The 22982-nt window shown below is 37.4% G+C and overlaps 1 protein-coding gene and 1 long non-coding RNA gene across 2 annotated transcripts in view; both read right to left on the bottom strand.

Moving 5' to 3' along the window:
- The window catches only part of LOC131925391 (uncharacterized), a 35553-nt gene extending 20802 nt beyond the window's left edge, over nucleotides 1-14751 (bottom strand). Inside the window, exons 1-2 of the long non-coding RNA XR_009383234.1 lie at nucleotides 14658-14751; nucleotides 9277-9395 (exon numbers count right to left, since the gene is read on the bottom strand). This is a non-coding gene — a long non-coding RNA (uncharacterized LOC131925391). The remainder of the gene's footprint in view (nucleotides 1-9276; nucleotides 9396-14657) is intronic.
- Nucleotides 14752-21735: 6984 nt separating this feature from the next.
- Nucleotides 21736-22665, bottom strand: LOC131925707 (olfactory receptor 10J1-like). The gene has a single exon (XM_059281060.1). The coding sequence runs from the start codon at nucleotides 22663-22665 to the stop codon at nucleotides 21736-21738; it is 930 nt and encodes a 309-aa protein (XP_059137043.1).
- Nucleotides 22666-22982: the final 317 nt, after the last annotated feature.

Raw genomic sequence — 22982 nt, 5'->3', positions numbered from 1 at the left:
ACCTGGCTACAGCACTGTTTCTTAAGTTGTGGGTTGTAAACCATCAAAAAGAACCGTTCCTTTGTGCCCTGAGATTCTGGAATCCTTCTATCCAAATGCATAGTGACCATCCCAAAGTCGACAACAGCAAGATCCAACACCATGATGACTGGGGATCCCACTACAAAAAGGCTCTCAACCCAGTCACATACATACACAATCAGGGCTTTCCCACAGAGGCTTTGAATGAGGACATAATCTTGCCTTGCCAAGGGGATGAAGAGAATCACTTGTCTCTGAATCACTGTTATAAACAGTCTCAGATCCCAAAGATTTTTAAGGATGTAATTTTGTTAGACAGGTCACTTATATCCTGGAGTCTGTCAGTCCTAAACGCTGAAACACCTGTCTTTGATAGCCCGTCAATTTGAGTGTTGTAATAACTGTAACTCAGTCATTTATTGATCCCTTCCAAAACTACTTGTTGATCATCTCTCATATGCCAGGGACATGGAGCCTTGCACCCACTGGGGATATTGCACCTTTGGAAATGCCTATTTTTCTGGCCTTGCAATACATCAGCTTCACTGTGTCCCACCTGGGACAAGCTGAGAACCTTCTTGAGGAAGATTTAAAAAGGAGGATTTCATCTGAGTCATTCCTAAATTTGGTTTCTCTAGAATTGCTACTTTATCTTAGATGTTCAAAGAGCAAGGAAGTCTTTCTGTTCTATATTCCATTATACTAAGAAATGAATATTTGAATACAAGATAGTTTATTGTGGTATCTTTGAGAAGCCAATTAAACTGAGAGAGAATGACAAGCATGGAGCTGTAGCCAGGCATTCAGTTCATTCTGCATAGTCTCTTTCAAGGTACTCAAACATTTACCCAAGAGAAATTGGAAGTATACAGTCTCACGTGACATTATGAGCCAGCACACTACAGCTGAGTGATAAATACATAGTGTATTTACCAGTGACCGAGAACAGCCCATGAGTAGCCTCAGCAAGACCATTTGAAATCCTGCAGGGAGCAACTGTAGACAAGTCTGAAGTAGACAGTGGCTCTTAGCCAGACCTTGAAGCAATCAGCTAATTTGGGGTCTTGCTTGTCAACACTCCTTTTCAAAGTTATCCTGGCCACGCAATTTCCGTGTGTATCTTTTTTGATATTTGAGAGAGAATTGAGTGGAAACCCAGGAGAAAGGGAAGAAAACCTTGGTATTAAAATAATGAACTGGAAAATGGCTGAATATTTAAAGTTGTGATCCCAACTATACATTCATTTGAAATAAGATGAAAAAAATCTGGAATAAAGGAAACTTTTCTGAGAAGGAAGAAGATGCATTCATAATTAAATGATCTTCACATCTTGGCACTTTGGTACTCCACTCTGACTTTTATATCTTGTGCTTATTTTGATACATTGCTTTGGGTTTAATATAAAACTAACTTCTAGGAGTCATAGAGACATTTTGGTCTTTTCCTAGATTTTTATTTCAGTGTGTTTCATGATCTAGTCACCATTAACCATGATGCTTATTACAGATCCCAGGCAGATGCCCTATGGGAGAGAAGGGGTTTGTTGTGTGATATTTTGTTTGTGTTCTGCCAAAGCTTGCCTGGAGATCAGTGAAGCAGAGCAGCAGCCACTACAGACATCTTACTGTGGTGATATATTGTACATCCTAATAAAGGATGTACTTCACTTGCCTGAAGATCAGAGAACAGGACAAGCCACTAGATTAAACATAGAGGCCAGGCAGTGGTGGCACACATCTTTAATCCTAGCACTCGGGAGGCAGAGATCTGTCTGGATCTCTATGAGTGCAAAGCCACCCTGGACTACACGAGATTGACTCAGTTTAGGAAAGAAAACAGAGCCAGGCAGTGGTGGCACACTCCTTTAATCTCAGTACTGGGAAACACACATGCCTTTAATTCCCAGGAAGTGATGGATAGGCAGAGAAAGGTATATAAGGCGTGAGGAGACAGGAACTAAAAGCTTTTTTGCAGAAGGGTCCCTTTCAGCTAGAGGCTTTTTCTGCTGGAGCCTTTCAGGTAAGGACTCAGAGACATTCAGTCAGAGGATTTGTGGAGTTGGCAAGGTGAGACATAACAGTGGCTTGTTCCTTTGTCTCTCTGATCTTTCAGCATTTACCCCAATATCTAGCTCTGGGTTTTTATTTAAAGACCATTTAAATTTTGAACAATATCTTACCTCCATGAATCCTCTGATGAAATGAGGGTCCGGAGATCCTGTCTCCACCTGCTTTTCATTCCTGTCTCTACCTCCAGATTGTGCTGGGATTAAAGGTGTGTGCCACCACTGCCTGGCCTCTATGGTTAACTAATGGCTAGCACTGCCCTCTGATCTCCAGGCAAGCTTTATTTGTCAGAACACAAACAAAATATCATATAACAGGGGTTCCCCCCTATACCTGGTTTGTTTATAAGTTTGTCATGAATGAATTTTAAAATTTTCAGCTCTTCCTTTTCATCATCCAATGATGTAACTACATGCCTTTGTTTCTTTAACTGGTTAGGGGTGAATTACATTATTTTTTCTAATGTGGGTACATTCTGATATTTTTAAGATAGACCATAGTTGTTCTTTTATACATGGTTGAACTCAATTTGCTACTTTTCTCTCTATTCATTACTGGCTGATAATTATATCTTCCTGTTTTATCTATTTTTGGTAGTCAAGGTTTGCAATTAGCAGCTTTTTTAAGTATTGGGGAAATTTCGCAACTTCTATATTTTGAGCTTGATATTTTTTTTTTACTATTCCTATTCCCATTTCTATTGGAGGAATAGTTACAGCACATTTTCTGTGTATTGTTGGTCTAATTATGGTTCTATACACAGATATGTACTCATATATATGTGAACGTATTAGTATATGGGTATAGACATACTAAAAAAGTATACAAATATATTTCCTAGTGTGTAATTATGTGTACATACTCCATAAATAATGTTTGTATAATATATATACATTTTTAATGTATCAGTCTATTTACTTTGTCAGTTTGATCAATATCAAGTTGTTCAAGAGATAATTTTATAAATACATTGTTTATCTGTATCAGTCTCTATACACATTTCTTGACCTTTATTATCTTGTCATTCTGATTTTTCTTAGTCAAGAGTGTTTAAATTTTCATATTAACACTCATTTTTTTCAAAGATCCAAACTTCAAAACCAAAAAACAAAAACCAAAACCAAAAACCTTTGTTATTTTAGATTTATTTTAGTTTTTTTTTGTTTTGTTTTGTTTTTTTTTTGTTTGTTTGTTTGTTTGTTTTCGAGACAGGGTTTCTCTGTATAGCTTTGCGCCTTTTCCTGGAACTCACTTGGTAGCCCAGGCTGGCCTCGAACTCACAGAGATCCACCTGGCTCTGCCTCCCGAGTGCTGGGATTAAAGGTGTGCGCCACCACCGCCCGGCTTATTTTAGTTTTAAAGCAAATTTTCATTTCACCATTTGGCTTCCACTTTCTCTTGGTTTATTACTCTTTTACATATTTCTCTTTATTCTTCAATAAATCCATCTATTTTTGCAAACATTTGATGTGCCTCATTAGTTTTGATAGAGTATTTTAAGATCTATTCTTATATGTTTTTAGTTTTCAGTTCTTTTGTAATAACAATTTATTTATCTTGAGAGAAGAGGCCTATCAGGAAATCAAGAGCTCAAGGTCAGAGACGCGATGTAGCTGGAAAAGTGTTAGCTACCAAGCCCGATGACCTGAGTCTCATCTCTCAGACCCACATGGTGGAAGGAGACAACTGGTTCTCACAGGTTGTCTTCTGACTTCCACTCTTACCCTCCACCCCTAAAGAAGTGGAAGGAAGAAGAACCAAAAGCTCAGAGCCGAGATTTAGGATCTAGAGTTTGCGTTCTGCTTCGCCCCTAACCGCATAACTTTGGAGAAACTATCCACTTTTTCTGTGCCTTAATTTCCTGACTTATGAAATGTGAGGGAAAACAGTGCATAGTGCAAGCAATTACAATAAAGACAAAGAGTGTGTACTTGAGAGTTCTGAGAGTGACCTATACCATCCAGTAGGTGTTACAAAAGTGTTTGTTAGACAAAGTCTATCCAAGTGGAGAGGTTATTGGGGTGGGCTTGGCTGTGTTTTTCCTTTGTCTAACTTCCCATTTTCTTATGTTGTGGTCTGGGAATATAGAGTATCAGTGTTGGGGCCACTTTGGGGTCTTCAAGAATTTTAAATAAGGCTTGTTAATTGTCACTGCAACCCTTTAAAGTCCTGTGAACCCACTGACAATTTGGTCATTCAATTTCTGAAGAAATGTATTGCTGTCTTCTGCTGGGATTGGCTGGTTGCCAGTTTCTCCTGGTACTTTTGTCATTTTCTTGCATAATAAATTTTAAAGCTACACTATTAGGACATTATAAAGTCATGAATGGAATATGTTCCAGTGAATTATTTTGTTTATCAATATTATGAGTGATTTTCCCTTTGAATAATATCTTGTTTGCTACTGAAAACATAGCATTATTTTTTATTTTTTTCTGCATTTGCCTGAATACTATTTCAATTTTTTTTATTTTGAAACTTTCTGTGGCACATTATTTTAACATATATTTAAAATAATAGACTGTCAGATTATCAGAATTCACTGTGTGAGCTTCTTTGCTTCAGTGGGCTAGCTTAATCCACTAAAGCTTATTAGAATTAGATAAATTGTTGAAATATCCTGCCATCACATTTTCTATTTCCATTTACTAAGGTTTTCTAATTTCTATTTGTTTTCTAAGAAAGCCTGTTCTGATTGACTAATTTCTTATTAGTGTCCACTCTCTGTCTAGAAAATCATGCACCCACTGTTTCTATTTTTCCTTCAGAAACACTTAGTTGTTACAATTTAATTACATTTTGATAAATAATCCAAATAAAAACTGAAGATGTGAAATGGCGCTACATTATTTAAAAATTAGTCTTCTATCCATTTTTTATTCTTGTTTCCTACAGGCAACTACTTTTGACTCTCTTACCTGATTTTCAATTTATGCGCCTCCACAATACTGCCAAAGTATGGACAAGATGCACATATTGATGTCTCTTGATTTCTAAATGTTAGGCTTTGTCTCTTGATTTCCTAGCTCATTTGTAATCTCATCTCCCTGCACATGAACCTAAACACACCCACATGCTTCTCCTCCTGCCATCCTCTCTGTAAAAATTAAGTCTATTTTCAGATCATGCATTATTATGATATGCAAATATTATTCACAACTAAGCTGTGCAGCTTACTATAAGTACATATCTTGCACAACTTTTCCTCACAAAACCTTAAGTTTATTTGTTTAACTTACATTTATCTATAATTAATTAGCACTCAGATTTCCTCTCAGAGCTGTGAAACTTTTCATATAGATATATATAGTCAAACATTGCAGGTAATTGTCCTATGTAATTTATTTGTTTAGATTTCTATTTATTCAATTTCCTTTTGTCTTAAGGTTACAATTCTGGAGTCCTTCCATCCCCCTTCTCTAACTGAATTGGGTTCCTGTCTGTTATTGCTGCAGCACTATAATCCTAGAGGGTTTTTTTTTTTTCATTAATATTCTGGAATTCCATTTTCTCTCTATTAGTTTCTCTATTTCCTGGGTCCCTTGTTTTGATGGGGCAGCCCTTTAATAACTGAGAAAATACAATGTGGGGTGTTACCTTGCTGCAAATGTGTTTGCTGTAACCACCTAGGTTGTGGATGTATATATTTAGACATGATTTTTTCTCATGAAAGGACTCTTTTTCTACCTAGGGTAATTGCTTAAAAGTACAATTTCATTTGAAATCTCAGTCTTTTAATTATGACAAATTTCTCATTTTCATTCTCATCTCTAGAGGGTTTTTTTGTTTGTTTGTTTGTTTTGTTTTTTTAGTGTCACATGTTAACGCCTTTGAATGTGTGTTCTTTTCTTATTTTCCCCAAGTATGCTAATTACCCAGTCTGGAAATTCATGGGCTTCTTTTGTTTCCTCTAGTTGCTTGCTCTGGGACACGCAGTTGTGGGACACAACACCTCTTCTGTCAGTCCTCACTTCACCTACTCTGTTTTCAGTTTCGTGTCATTTTTCTTTTTACTACACTTTCTGGAAAACTTGCCGTCTTCCAACTTGTGACTTTATTAATGGGACAAATGGTCTTACTTTTCAAATCTTTATTTTAATAAAAGCCTAATTTTATTTCCTGGGCACATTCTTGTTTCTCGTCTCGTTGTGATATTAAAACTGTGTGTGCATCTCTGTGTGTATGTGTGTGTGTGTGTGTGTGTGTGTGTGTGTGTATGTGTGTGTGTGTGTATGTGTGTGTGTGTGTGTGAGAGAGAGAGAGAGAGATAGATAGATAGATAGATAGAGAGAGAGAGAGAGAGAGAGAGAGAGAGAGAGAGAGAGAGAGAGAGAGATTTAATACATTATCTTCCCCTTTTCAGTTTTCTTATGGGTTTCAGTGCTTTTGTCTCAGTATAGCCTACTTTCACAAAAAATGACCTTGACTGTCCACTAATTTCTAAGGAAGAAGCCTGCTAAAAGTTGTGGGAGTGTGCCTGTTGTATACAGGACAGCAAGGTGAAAAGTGGGTTTTCACTGAGGGATTCTCCATTTCCCCAGATAGGATCTCTCTAAGGACTTTCTGGTGGCTGCAGACTTTGCTGTTTGGATTCTGGGAATTGGTGGAAGAGAGTCCTGGTGGCTGTGGGTGAGCTTCGGGAGTCTTTTGGCTTTGTATTTGTAAGCTTTCTTTTTTATTGAAAACAGATTTTTTAAACACATTATATTATGCTTATAATTTTCCCTCCCCCAAAATCCCCCCAGATCCTCCCCACTTCCCCACACACCCACATCTACACCATTCCTCTCTCATTAAAAAACGAACAGGCATCTAAAATAAAGATAAAAATTAATACAAATCAACCAGAACAGGAAGAAAACAAAACAAACAGAAAAAAAATCCAAAGAAAAAACACAAGAAATACATATAGATCCAGAGACACACATTTGCACATACAGAAAACTCATAGAAACAAATTTGGAAACTATAATATATAAACAAAAGCCCTGTAAGGTAAGGACAATGCTCAGACAAAGCATTATGAGACAAAAACCTCTAAAACCACCATTGAATTTGTTTTGAGTTGGCCATCTGCTGCTGGGCATGAGGTCTGCCCTGAAGTATGGTTTGCATCGCTAGTGAGACTCTGTTAGAAACAACTAATTTTTCATTTGCAAGTGGTTATCATCAACTGAAGATAGCTTCTGGATTAGGGATGGGGGCTTGTGCCCACTTCCCCTCTCAGCACTGGGACCCCTGTCTAGCTTAGACCTGTGCAGGCCTGTGCGTACTGCCACTGTCTCTGTAAGTCCATATGTGCCTCAGTCTTGTTGTCTCTAGGCCTTGTTTCTTTGATGTCTTCCATTCCCACAGGCTCTTCCAGTCTATCCTTCTTTTTCTTCCACAGAGTTCTCTGAGACCTGAGGGAAGGGATTTGATGGAGACATCCCATTTAGGACTCAGTGTTCCAAGGTCTCTCCCTCTCTTCACTCTGTCCAGCTGTGGTTCTCTCTATTTGTATCCATCTACTGCAGAAGGAAGCATTTCTGTTGATGGCTGAGCAGTACACAGATTTGACTGTAGCAGATTGTCACTAGGAGTCATTTTAAAGCTACATTCCTCGAGCAGAACAGTGGCATTTGAGTTTCACCTGGTCCATGGCCTGTCTAGTCTTCTGCCATTATTGCACCAGCACATCTTGCAGGTAGGTCATCATGGCAGATCAAAGGATATGTAACTGGGTTGGTGTTTACCTTTCTCCTCTGGAAGCATGCAGAGTACCTTTCAGTAGTTAGTAAAGATGAAGTAAAGTAAAAACACAGCTCAACTTCTCTGTGTTTAATGAGTTATATAGGTGTTGTCTTCAGCAATAGGGCTGAAGACAGTTTATGGAGAACATCCAACAGCCTTGGAAACAGCCTGGCTTGTTTAGGGCTTTCCGTGTGGCTCCATTGGTCAACAACTTGGTTAGATGTAACCATTCCCACCACCGGAGGTTTCATTGGTGGCTGGAAATGTCTAGTTGGACCTTTGCCTTTCCCGTTATTTGGTGGATCCATTAAGATTTCTTTCATGTATGTATGTATTTTTAAAAGCTTTTACTGTATCATCCTACTGTATAACCCTATAGATTTTAGCTGTCCCTCCCTATATTCTCTCTCTTATTCTCCCTTCTCCCCTCCCCATTTGATTCTTTCATTCTAGTCTATTTCCCCCTGTTTATAACCATCTATTGGGAAGAAGAAAAGGAATTTTCTTAACCCCCTTATTTCCCACATAGCATTTCTCCTGCTTGTGAGTCTCTGTGGAAAATGTAAAGCTCCACTATTTTATTTAAATGTAGGCAGTGTATCTGTGTTGTGGTAAATTGTATTATAAAAGTGGAAGTTTGGGCTTTTGGAATTGAAGTCAGCTATAACATGCTGTGAGCCTGCTGGCCATGTACTCCAGAGGGAGATTCGACTCTATCTTTCAAGGCTGTTTATGATACAAACATTTTTGAAATAAACATTTGGAACAAAGGCCGTCACTACTTTGTTTGAAAGATGTGCAGAAATTAAGGAAACCCAAGTAGAATTACCACAGTAAATTCTAATATGTGTAACAAAACCAAAATGGGGAAGAGGGTTCATTGTATGTGGCGTATGGTGGGGGTAAATATTGGACTCTATAACACAATATAAAAAAGTATTCAGCATCACCTATGTGAGAAAAGATGTGTACTGTTTTTAAAGATATGTATTTAGTTAGAGGCTACCTAACCTCTTGATGTATAAAAGAAAATATAGTGAATTTGTACTTTCAAAAATATGGAAAGCTGTCTCCCACATTTGAGCCATTAAACAACTTTTGTTCTTGGACAGATTATAGATACATGCTAAATGTAAAGATAAATGGTTGTTTATCCTCATAGAAATGTATAGACTCCTCAAAGCTTGTAAAATACAGAGTTAATGGAAATAAGTGATAGGAGTCTCTTTGCAAATGGCAGGAAGAAGCAGGAAACTTTCCTGATGCATTCTGATGCAAAACAATTCATCAGATAAACAGGGTACAGACATTACTTAAAGCACTAAGTTCCCCAAGTTATTAAAGAAAAAGAAAGTGAGATTTGAAGCCACAACACCCGTTTTTAAGTATATATTTATCAAGAGATGTTTAAGGTGATAGGTTTCACGAAGAAATAGCAAAAGTAGAAGCACAAACCTTCATGGAATTCCCATGTCACATTCATGCAGTGTGGATGAAGTCTTCACTGGAGGATGTTTACAGGCAGCTGAGGAAATGCCCAGGTATGGTGGCAAAGGCTTCTGTGTGCAAAGAGCCTGATAAGTAAAGAATGTGATGTCCTGTATTAGCGGAAGAGAAGGGATGTGATTCATTTCAATACAATTATACATGGTTTGAACAAAACTAGTACAGGCTCATTAATACACCATAACATACTCAGTTCAATTAAATTCCATGTTTGATTTTGGAGAGCCCCACACAACGAGGCACTTCCTGCAACTGGATTTCTCTTCTTTAAAACAGAGCCCATGGACTTGGTCTCCTAAGACTACTCTGGGTCATACGGCTCTAGACTCATTTGGAACCTCCCTTTATTCCTCAAACAGGACATTATCCTTATTAATAAAGATAATAATGATCATAGCCAACATTTTTGAGATGTTATTATGCCAACTATTTGGAGACTCAAATATCCTCATGAGGTAAATACTAATGTCCATTTTATAGATGATTAAAGTTTGTTCTAGAGAGGTCAGACTGTCTGAAGTGAAATAAAAATCAATCATGCACCCTCTGGGTTCAGCGTTCCCATATTGAACCCATGAGTTGTAAAGATTCTTTCGCTGCTTTGGTATCTTGTAAGTTCTACTCCCTCTACCTTTTTGTGCCCAAGGTGCACACATCATTCCCTTTGCTCTTGCTGTCTTAATGATGTCTCCTGTAGAGTGTTGTCTAGCCCTCAGCTTCAGTTATATACTATACTCCTCCTTTATTCTTTCATAGCATTCTGTAAAAACCCCATCAGAATACTTCTTTCTCTGCATTACCATTTCTACATACTCTTCCCTCTTAGTTATGCAGTGAGGCATTTAACAGCAAGAATTGTCTAATTAAATATTCATTCAACAAATGTTTATTGAGCATCTTTTGTATACTAGTGTACTAGGGGTTGAATTCATAGACCTAACACATAGTAAGTGAACAGGAAATATTTGATAGATTTAAAAAAATGAGTTAAAACTCTCCTTTGGGGTTGCTCTCCCCTTTAGCTCATTTATGTGTTTGATTGCTGATCTCACAGAGTAATGTGGTGATTAACTATTCAACTACTTTGAATAAATTATAAAGTTATATTTATGCAATTATTGACCCTTATTGTTATCTTCTAGTTATCTTTTTAAATTATAATTGGAGATGTTTTTAACTGTTTCTGCTCAAATTTTATACACTTAGAACTTACTGTGTAGCATTTACTAATTGCCACATAATTTTCTAAGAACTTAAATACATTTATTAATTGAACTAAGTAACATGTCTATGGCTACAGAGATAGGATCTGGAGGAAATAGCATTTAATCCTGATTATATGGCTGCAAAGTCCATTCTTTTGACCACTGTGCCCTCTGCTTCTCTTTAAATTCTATTTCCTCTTTGAGGCCCAATGGTATTGAATTATGTTAGTGAGCTTTTCATCATTATAGCAAAATATATGAGGTGGCTGGGAAGTAATTCAACTCACATTATGGAGTTTTGAAGCAACAGTGTCTGAATTAGCTGTTTTATCAACAGCCCCACCCCCACCGCTGCATCGTGTCTCAAGGATGATAATGGGGGGTGGGTGGAGGCTGTGTAGGCAGGAACAAGTGATCACATGGCAAGACAGCAAGGCAGAGAGAGACCTAGGAATCAGGTCTAGGCCTGTCTTCAGTATTTTATTTTTGTAGTGCAGAGGGTCTGTCTTAAATGGCATCTGTCACTGGGAGTTATTCTAAGCATGGCCATTATTGATGACATCCACATTTTGTCCAAGCTCCTGTGATGGCTTTACTACTGTCTACTTCTGCTCAAGCTGGCTCACACAGACACAACTGTCAATGAAAATGACTGTTGTTTTTATCTGTTCATGGTCTACTCACAGAAATGACAGTCCTCTCCTATATGTTCATCATCTCTGCCATCCTTAGGATTGCTTCAGCTGATGGTTAGAAGAAGGCCTTGGCCACTTTTGCCTCCTACCTTATAGCTGTCATTATCTACCACAAATTCATCTTCATCTTCTACCTCAAGCCTAAATCCTAGAGTTCCTGGGAGTAGGACTGACTCATCTCTGACCTACACTGTCCTTGTTTCTTTGATGAATCCCGTGATGTATAGCTCAAAGAATGAGGAGGTCAAGGTGTTTTGAAAAGAACACTGGAAAGCAGTGTTTAACTCCCAGGCATTGGAGTTATGATGGTTTATTTTCATGTGTTAGATCTTCCAAAGTCTTGCCCATAATTCTCTTCAGCATCCTATGAAGCCTGCCCTATGAATGTCATTGCAGATGTTTTATCTCGGACTGATGGTCATATTCCTGTGAAACAAGGTTAAAGGGCTGGAGTATTTAGGTAGCTCCTGCCAAGTAGGCAGAAGTCCTTTGTCCATGCACATAAAAGTAGATGTCAGGATGGTTTGTACTTCTTGCATTACCCTTTACCCCCTCTCAGCTCTCCTTCACTCAAGCACAATAGTTGTAGCAGGAATTTTCCTTCTAACTCAATTTGACCTCTTGACTTCTTCAAACCCAACTTTATTAACTCTTACATTATGTGTAGGAAGCTTAACCACACTATTTACTGTCATCTGTACTCTTACACAAAATAATATAAACAAATCATAGCATTCTCAACATCATCAACTTATACTGATTTTTTCATTAGTTAGTTTTTTGTACAGATATTAATTTTTAAGTTTTGCAGGCCCATAATTTATAGTATAGGTCATAATAAAAGTCATGTGAAGCCGGGCGGTGGTGGCGCATGCCTTTAATTCCAGCACTTGGGAGGCAGAGCCAGGCAGATCTCTGTGAGTTCGAGGCCAGCCTGGTCTCCAAAGCCAGTTCCAGGAAAGGCGTAAAGCTACACAGAGAAACCCTGTCTCGAAAAAAAAAAAGGGGGGGGCATTTGAGAGGGCTCTAGCCTAGGGTTGGGCTTGCAAGAAGCAGAATCTTCTTGAGCAAATCAATGGCCCTTCTTAAAAAATGATGGTTGAGCTATCAAGGGTTCATGAGGTGCTTCTGTATATTTTAGAAAGCAAGCATCCCCTCCACTGGACACTTCTGCCAGAATTTTCTGTGCTAATTTTACTACCCTTTACTGGAAATTATTATTTATCCCTGTGCCTGAGATAGTAATGGTGCTTTCTTGGATGTTATCTGACATGGGTGAAAATTCCTACACTGCTATTTTGACTATTTGTGTGAAGAAAGACTGTGTCCTAGAAACAAACAGGTGCCTAAGTCTTGTCCCAGAGCCTATTCCTTTCTGAGCTGTCTGAAAGTTTAATGTTCTTATTGGCTGGAATATTTTCAGTTTCCCTATCTCAGACCTATCTCATTTGAGACAGTCTAGGAATTCTGATGTTGATTACAAGGTAGGATTCAACATCGGGGATCCCAGGTGACAGCAGCCGTGCTGTTTCTTGTGGGCCTAAATCGTTCCAGAATCTTTAAAATTATAAGCACACGTTTGTTTGCATGCATTGGGGTGGATGTTGTGGTTACTAACTCTGCATGCCCCCCACGATATCTTCCTATTCATAACTCACACATACTAGAGCCATGATTTTAAATTCCCAGTTCTGAGCCTCTTAGTTCTTATTATAAAAAACAAGAAGGGAAATTACTACTGAGTATTTTCTACACTAACAACTTCAGTGTTAGAAATTGTATGTATATCACCTAAACTAAAATTGTCTTTGTATAAACTCCAAACATAGTAGATAAATTCTTCCATTCACTTATCCAAATGATATTTACTGCAGCCTTTGTTACCTACTTGTGTTAATGTGCTAAACCTGGCTATAAGCACATCTTTACTAAGTCTTTATAAATTTATTATTTCTTTTATTTTTCAGATTATAGTATACTTACATAATTTCTCCTTCCCTTTCCTCCCTTTAAACCCTCATATATACTTTGCTTGCTCTTTTTAAAATTCATGGCCTCTTTTGTTGTTACATACATATATGTATATGTAAAGACATGTATACTCCTAAATACAACCTGATCAGTTCATATAATGTGACTAGTATTTCTTAAGTCTTTGATCACAGGAATATTTCCAACTCTTAAAATTCTTTAGAACACTATCAGGTTTGGTTTATGCTATTTTGTCACAATATAAATCCAAATTGAGAAAGTTTGTTAATTTTTTAAAATTTTAAATTATAACAATGCAACTATTTTATGTGAATATAAGTAACATATTATAAAACCTAACTGACCAAGGTGAAAATGCTAGGGTCTGGTGCAGTGTTGCAGGGTATGTCCTGTGAAGGGGGTCTGAAAATCATTGAGTGGAACTGCAAGGATAAAGCCTCAATGGCAGTGGAGACCCCATGGTTTTGGAGATGCTAGCACCATAGAGTCTTCCAAGGAGAGGTACAAATATACAGTGGAGCTAACATAAGCCCAAGAGAGAAGCTGTGTGTACTATATATTAACAGAGCTAGAGAGGTGGAGCTATGCAAGCCCTTTTCGAGTTCTGAAGATTACATTATGGACTTCAGATGCTGCACATTGGACTACAAGATTTAATATCTACCCTGCTATATTTTGGGCTAGTTTTGATTGGATTGTTCCATGTGGTGCCCTGATTCTTCTCTTTTGGAATAAGAATGTTAGTAGAATCAGTGCTGATCATAGATTTGGTAGCTATTTTTAAATTAGGTTTCATCTTTTATTTTTAAATGTTGTTGTGCTACAAACTGCAGGATATTCACCCTCCCAAAGAGCTAAAGAATAGTTCCTGTGACATTCCACCTTCCTTCATTTAGTCTTTTTTTGGTAATTCACTACAATGCCTAGGACTTCCTCACAACAAAACTACAAATGTTGCTCTTGCTGTAGCCTGGGTAGCTGTGATTGGTGAGTCAACCTTCATGGTTACCAATCACTAAGATTGCAACTATATTTATACTGTCTGTAAAATAATAAGAAAATGCTTTATAAATAAAATCTTAATATTACTCTGTGCCATCATATGTTGGAAATAAGGATTGTTTTTGTCACCTACAGTTAAGAGACTGGGCTTTTTAAAAATGTAATGATATCTTAAATTATAAGATAAACATGAGATTTGGGAGAAAAGGAATGGAAAATTATGATTTAAAAGTGATATGGGTGTGTGACATTGACAAAGGGTAGAGTGTGTTAACTTTAATTGCCAAATCAATCAACACAATGTATAAAATCCTGGGAAGAGATTCTCACTAAGAGATTGTCTATATTAAGTTGGCCTGTGGTGATGTCTATGGGGTATTGCCTTAATTCAGTTAATTGATGTGGGAAGTCCCAGTCTACTGCAGGTGGCACTCACTATTCTGTAGGCAGGAATGATCTTGGACTGTATAAGACAGAAAATGAGCTGGGCACAAGCAAATAAGCAAACAAGCAGCATCCATTCATTTGTCTGTGCTCTTGACTATAGATATGATGTAACAAGCCTCTTCACTATGACATCACTTTAGGCATAGACTGCAGCCTGGAATTGTAAACTCAAGTAACCCTTTTCCCCCATGGTGCTTCTTGTCAGCATATTTTTATCACAGCAACAAGATGGAACTAGGACAGGATCTGAACTTAGGTCCTCATCATGGTGCAGCAAGCTCTTTAACTAAGGAATCATGTCCATAGTCAAATTTCTGTTCTCCTCAGGGTCTTCCATCTTTTGACTATCAGTATCAGGTATCTTTAACGGTGGGGTATATATTTTGGAAATATGATATTGCCTAAACATGAGCTGAACAAAGACAGCAACAATGGACATGCTCACATGAATAGGGGAAAGGCCAGGAAGCCTCAACCCTATACAAAGGGCTACAGGCAGCTAGGAACGCTAAGAGTAGAAGAAGTAATATTCCCCAGAGAAGAGTACACCAGTTAGATCCAGTTTTTTTAATCCACTCAAACTTTCTGTGTTTCTTTATTCATGAGTTAAAGTCACAACGTTTCTGGTTATTATTGATACATACTCTTAATTACTATAATATTTTTGGTTGCTTTCTGGTTGGTGAGATTATTGTTTCTTCTTTACTTTCTCCCCTATTAGTATCAGGGATTTACGGGTTTACTGGGATGGACATGATGGATTCCTTCCTAGCTCTCCTTAGTTCAGCTATTCTCTGCATTTTTCCTGTATTCCGATGCTGAAGCTTCCTTTTCTTCTATGTATAATATTCCTTTCAGTACCTTCTGCAGTGTGGGCTTGTTGGTGATGAACTGCCTTATTTCATTCTTGCCTCCAAGTGCTCTTATTTCTCTGTTTTACAAGATAGCTTTGCTTTATAAGTCAATCTTGTTTGACAGTTATTTACTTTCAGGGCTTGAAATAGCATTCCATACTTTCCTGGTTTTGAGAATAGCTGATGGAAAATCTGGAGTTGCTCTGATATTTCTGCTTCTGTAGTGAGTTGGCATTTTTCCTTACACTTTTTACTGTTTCTTTGCTTTGTACTTTGGACATCTTGAATATAATAATCTGTCATGGAGAAATTCTTCTCTGGTTATGTCTATTTAGGTTTCTGAAAGCCTCTTTTACTTGAATCTTTTCGTTTCTCTAGATTTGGTACATTCATTGCTGAATGGACTTGCTATACCTTTAGTATTTATCTCAGCTCCTCTGTCTCATAGTTTCTTAGGGTCATTTCTTGTATTGTATCCCTGAGTTTTTTGGACACTGGCCATGCTCATTTTTTAAAAATTTTCCTTATTTACATTTGAATGTAGCAATTCTTCAATACTGCCCTCTTTCTTCTCCTTGCTCAAGTCTATAGGATGTGCTTTCCACAGCATTCACATTTAGTTCATTGGGCTTTTCATTTCCAACTTTACTGTTGTTTATTCAAAAATCTCAATTTCTGTGATTTTTTTCACTTGCTGACTTTTTCCTCTATGTTTCTGACATTCTTCCCCATGTCTGTATTGAATTCAACTGTTTGCTTCTGTTTTCTTTCAGACTGATCATTTTTATAAGAAAACTTTTGAGATCTTTATCTGCTATTGCTGTTTATCTTTAGTATCTTCTAGGTCAGTAATTTAGGAGTCATGTTTCTGGCATTTCAGGGTATATTTTCACATATGTTAGTTGAATATATCTATGTGTGTGTGTTTATGCACATGAACGAGAGAGATCTTATGCGGCAGCCTACTCTGGAAGATGCAATCTCCGGTATGACTCAGTGAGTAGAACACAAACTGCTTTGGGAAGCAGCATCTATTCTCCTTGCTCCCCAACAGAGAACTGCACAGCTGATGTGTGTCTGGCTTACTTCTCTGTATCTGCCATCTTTTTCATATCCACCCTCCCAACTCTTCCCAGATTCACCCCCTTTCCCTTCCCATACAACTTTACATCCTTTATTTTAACTTTTGAGGCCAATTTGTGCTATCCAAAGTATTCTACTAAGTAGTCAACTTACTAGGAACTATACCCTTAGAAAAAACTGACTTTCCCAGTAGCTACCAGTTGCCAATAGCTTCACAGATAGGGGTAGGATCGTGTTCTCATCTCCCTTCTCCATGCTAGCATTTGGTCCGGCTTGTGCTGGCCAAGGTTTTGTGCATGTTGTCACAACCACTGCCAGTTCGGATGTATAGCTATTCTGTCTGCTGTGTCCAGAAGAGTTTCCTTTGTCATCTAGAATGTCTTACATTCTTTCTGCTCCCTCATCCACAATGATCCCTGACATTAGGAAGAGGTTGCATAGTATATATGTTCTCTTTAGAGCTGAGCATTCTAAAGTCTCTTGTTCTCTGTGCTTTGGCCAATTGTCAGTTTCTGTGTTAATCAACATGTACTACAAATAGAAACTTATCTGATGAGAGCTGAAAGATGCATTGATCTATGGGTGTAATGAATTTTTGTTTTACCTACTAATGTAATAGAACTAGTTTACAAATGCAAGCTTCATTTTTTTTCCAAAATAGAACATTCAACTGCCTAGATGTGTGTCTTTCTCTTGAAATGCTGAAGTGCACAGAGGGAAATTCTTCAGTGTCCTGACTCAGAGATGTAAGCTGTTGAAAGGATGACTGATGTCCTTCTGTCTCTTCTTCTTCATCTTCATCATCACATACCTTCTCCCTACTTCATCTTTGCAGATCTCTGCAGACAACCACCTGCCAGCAATCTCTTAGGTAAGGCTAGGGTTGTGATTGTATAACATGGTAAAGATTTCCAAGCAACTCTAGTTTGTCAGACTAATGACAAACTATTGTTCAGAGATACCATTTCTCCTGTACTTGGGATCTTAAATTAGCATTGTGTTGTGTTCTTTGTCCCAAGCCTAGATCAACATTCTCTTTGGTGGGAAGTTACATTAGATTCATTAATGACTGATTGAATTATTTTTTAAATTGCTAATTTTTGGTTTTCATCTGATGTTATCTTCTATGCACATTTTATTGAAATGACATTGTTCCTTTTTTATCTCAAATTTAGTAGGGTTTTGGGGGAAAAAGCAAATAATAAGAATATATCATCTGTGTTTAATCTGAATTCCATCTTAAACACAAATCCTGAAGCTTATACTTGTTTTAAAATAGTGACTTCTATTAGCAAAGATGTATAGCTTTCACTGAGTGAGACTTGAGTTTAATTATTTTATAATAAGTGCCTTTATTGAAACTTACATATTAACACTTTGTAGCTCAACACTTCTTTCCTGCAGCTGATTTCTCCTTCATTCATGCCCCTGCTTCCCTCTGGACCTTTGCTTTTGGCAGTCCCCGAACCCTGCCATGACTCTCTGTCTAGGTGTTGCTCTTGACTTAAAAACACAAACATGGTTCTGACCTCTTAGAAAAAATTGTGAAGAAGAAAGCTTTTCTTTTGGGGGTGGTGGGGCTAGTATCTTCTATTGATTTGACTCCTTCTGGAGTCTAATTGTTCATGCTTCTCTCTACCTCAGCATATGAAGTCACTCTTATATTGATCCTTACTCTAGAACTGGACTTTCCATTTAATTCATACATCACTCTGAAGTATGTTAGTCTATTGATCTGACTGCACTTTTCAAAAATTTACTATATGTATGTATGTATGTATGTATTGTTGTTTGTGAGTGTGACTGTGTGTGTGTGTACATATGGAGATCAAAGGTTGATGTTGGATGCCTTCTTCAATTGTTCTCCACTTTATTTCTTGATACAAGGTCTCTAATGAAGCCACTAAGATTTTAAAAGATAGATGGTATCTAAATATCAACACCCAAGTTGTCACCTGCCTTGTGTGCATACATATATACCTCCACATACATGAACACACACATTCACATACAATTTTTTGATAAGTTTAAACAAGTTTTAAAATTCTGGCTTAGTTAATTTTTAGTTTCTTAATTCCAATTAAGTGATGAGTCTTCACAATTTTTATGGAAGGATTTACAGCATGGTTTTAATTAAACTTCTAAATCATATAGGAGAGTATCCACTGTGTATTATTCCAATAAACAACTATTAAGTAATATATAAATGGAATGCTAAGAATGGGGAATTTCCCCAAAGATATTTTGCTGTTTCTCCAATAAAAATGTTTTTACTGTTCATCAGTAAAAACATTTGAATCCCTCTCATGTCATGAACATGAACTTTAAAGACTTTTAGAACAACTTAGAAGCTGACAGCGGTGACTAAGTGTCTCTTATGCAAGATAAAATATGTTTAAGTATGATTATTAAATGTTTAAAAATAAAATTCAGATTTTTTAAAAATAAGATTTTAATTTTATTTCAGTATTCTGGAAATATCATCTTCAGACATTGGACTTTGGCACTGACATCAGTTGAAAATAGACCAACTATCCATTCTGAGTTTTTAGTCAAAGCATGTGATAGATATGGTTCTAGTCATTAATGTTCTTGAAATAAGATACAATAGAGGAGAATAGAATAGACTGAAAGGAGAAACACAGGGCCTGACCTACAAGACAGAAGGCCAAGAACTGTTCTGTGATTGTGTCTTTATTTGTAAATGTGTCTATGTACACATACACAGAGGTTGGGCACATATGAGAAGGTCAGGATGTAACATATAGTTCATATTAGGGTCATTAGAAATGATTTGGAATTCATTAAACTATATCGGGGAAGTGGATTGATATGTAGCAAGAAGACAAACACAAACTACTGAAATTGCTATCAAAAGGTAGAAATGAAAGGTTCGGGAAATATTCTTTCATAAAGGACCAAGATGTGTGATCTACAGTCTTAATGAAAGTTTTAATAATATTAATAATTAGGACTTAAGAGTCTATGGAAGGAAGCTGGGAATAAACAAGTAGGAACATATGAAGAGGTAAGAACACATGGATGATGTTCACTAATAACAGTTACAATAATGTTAATGGTACATGGTATTTCCTACTACTTCCTGTGGTTTTTGCAGCAATTCCTACTGTGTTTATTGTAGTGCAGGTGATTCATACTACACTCCATGGTAAAAACAGAGCACAGATTAGTAACCTATTCTGCAAATAAAGAATGATGCAGCTTATGGGGAATACAGCTATTTTTCCTCATTCTAACAGTAAAAGAGAATATCTGCCCCTGTTTTGTCATTTCCTAATAATTTTTATCATTATCCTTTCATGTGTTTGACAAGAACTTTTGGATATAATTTTTACAGATGAGGATCAGAGAAATTGAAAAAATTCATTTGTTTGTATTATATATGATTAAATATACACATATATAAACATATATGCATACATAATCATATACATATATGTTCATGTTCTCATGCCTTAATTCTGATGATTTCTAAAAATTGCTGCCTTTCATTTTAAGTGATTGACATAGTTTACAGATATGGATTATCTATGACTGATAATAGTGAAGGGACAACATTAATTAAATTAATTTTTATTTATTAAGTTAATGAAAAAGTCTTCAATTAGCAGATACAGAATAAAGTCATTTTGGGTTATCTTGGATTTCACTATTAACCTCCCAAAAGTAAAGCTTTAATATTGAACATCAGTGAGTTATTTGAGGAATTAAAATATTTGATTAAACCTCTAGCTTTTTAAATTAAAGAATGTACATGGTCCTTGAGAAACACATCATCTGATATAAGTGAGACATTAACCACTGTGTTGAACAGCCCTTCAGCTATGACTGTGTGCAGGTAAAAAGTCATTTTCTGGGCATTTTACATTACAGTCCATATAGACTGCATAAGCAATAATCATGCTGGTCATATGATCATGTAGGAATATCTGGGTTTAGAAGGGAGGGTTCAAGGGAGTGATATCTTTAGGGGCATTATTAAATAGTTCTTAGAAGGAGAGCTGCTTCAGTTTGGTATTTCAAAATGAGTAGAAGAATGCCTTGGCTGAGTAGATGCTGATAATAACATGCAGGATATCATCAATTGATTAAAAAGTCATAGAAGGCCATAAAGATGTAGCCTGAAAACCAAGTCACTAGGCATTGGTTGTTGGTATGCTGTTGTGGAGGTGGCAGTGAAATATGTTGTATCATTTAAGATCTCAGGGGACCTTAATACATAAGGATCGATGGTTTAGGAAGCATTTTTCTTCTACTGAGTTACTACGTTCCAGACAGCTACATTCTCTTCTCCCATCCAAATCCCCCTAAACGTTGCACTTCACTAATTTCTGCCCAAGATTCCTTCCTTTATTCATGTTAGCAGTTTTCATCCATTCTGTGAGGTGTTCCAAAAGCCATTCGAATGTGTTTTTTTCCAGGTTCATATGCTCGTATATGTCACCAACATTTATGAAAATATGTATATTTTCACAAGATAAGGGCTTATATGAGTATTGTTGCTACTTCTTTAACTACATCACCAATGGTTTTTAATGACGTTCTGAAGATATTTCTTCCCTGTGACCCTGAAAACATCAACTTCCATATTCTATAACCTGGAGCTTCCATGAAAAGGATCCATAAGTTCACGGGCTGCTAACTTTTAAATATGCTCAACTCTGGTATCCATTTTATTTGCAGTGTCTAAGAAGCAAAAGGCTGTAAATTGTCCATAAAGGACAGTTTATGTTCAACACTTATATGTTCTACATGGGTAAAAAGAAACCTATGTCTCCCCCAAGAGTATTACAGAATATACTAAAAACTCTTTTATTGCAGCCTCCCCTCATTAATTCTGGCTGCTCTCCTGATCTCATTCTGTATCAGACTTTCCAGATGGCTGATGTACTTCCCAATATTAACGTTTTATTGCTGTTCTCCTGTGAGACATGTGCTGGCTTGTGTCTCCCTTCCTCAAGTGGTTGAATTTGTGGATCCTTTGTTCTCACCTCCTGTTACATTTGCTTAATGGGATCATGAATGCTAACTCCGTGGAAACACTTCCATGTCTTCCTTGAGAATTCCTAGAGAATTTTCAATGATCCTGTCTGAAATGAATTCAAACGATCAGGGAAGTTTCTTTCCCACGGCCCTGTACAAAGCATCCTTAACTTCTTTGTTCCTTAAGGTATATACCACAGGGTTAAGGAGAGGTGTGATGACAGTGTAGGTCACAGAGATCAGCTGGTCTTCATCCCTGGTGTTCTCTGATTTGGGTTTGAGGTAGGCAATGGAGGCACAGCCATAGTGGATAACGACTACTGTGATATGAGAGGCACAGGTGGCAAAGGCCTTCTTCCTGCCCTCAGCAGAGGCAATCTTGAGGATGGTGGAGATGATGAGGATGTAGGAGATAAAAACCAAGCTCATGGGGATCAAGATCACCAACACACTTATGATCAAAGTCAGGATCTCATTGGCAGTGGTGTCAATGCAGGAGAGTTTCATCACAGGCCGGATGTCACAGAAGAAGTGAGCCACCTTGGCGGTACAGAAGGGCAGCCTGAACACAGCTGACACTTGTATCATTGCCACAATTAGACCAATGCTACAGGCTCCCCACGCCAGCTGGAGGCACACCCTCTTGTTCATGATGACTGAGTACCTCAAAGGGTTGCAAATAGCCACAAAGCGGTCATATCCCATGGCTGTGAGCAAGAAGCAGTTGTTGATAGCCAAAGTGATGAAGAAGAACATCTGAGTGGCACAACCTGCCAAGGAAATGGACTGACTCAGGCCAATGAGGTTGAACAGCATTCTTGGTATAATGACAAGTGTGTACACAGTCTCTGAAGCGGACAGCATGCTGAGGAAGAAGTACATGGGAGTGTGAAGGTGATGATCAAGACTGATGATGGTCACAATGATGACATTACCTGCCAGGGTTAATATGTACAGTGCCAGGAACACAACGAAGAGTGTGAGCTGGTGCTCATGGAAGTTAGAAAAACCCTGGAAAATGAACTCACTCACCAAAGTGTAATTCTGTTTCTTCATTATATCTTATATGATATCTAAGAAGGAAAAAAGATTAATGATACCAAAAGGGTGATGTTGGTATGCCAGGAATTTTTTTTTGTGGTTGATCTACCACACATTTCTTTTCATTTATATTCCCATCCCCATCTATTTCTTTGAGGAGTAGAGCCTGGGGGAGTGGTCCAGGGTTCTCAGTATGAAGAAACTACGTGGCTTTTGCAGTTGAATGCTGTGAATCATTTACTTCTTCTGCCATGTGTTGTCATATCTTGGATAAAGGCTTAACATCCTTAAGACAAGTTTCCACATCCCTTATAGGGATGTAGTGATAACAT

Source organism: Peromyscus eremicus, chromosome 15 (genome assembly GCF_949786415.1).
Source record: "Peromyscus eremicus chromosome 15, PerEre_H2_v1, whole genome shotgun sequence".
Classification (NCBI taxonomy): domain Eukaryota; kingdom Metazoa; phylum Chordata; class Mammalia; order Rodentia; family Cricetidae; genus Peromyscus; species Peromyscus eremicus.
This window is presented reverse-complemented; position numbering and strand designations above follow the sequence as displayed.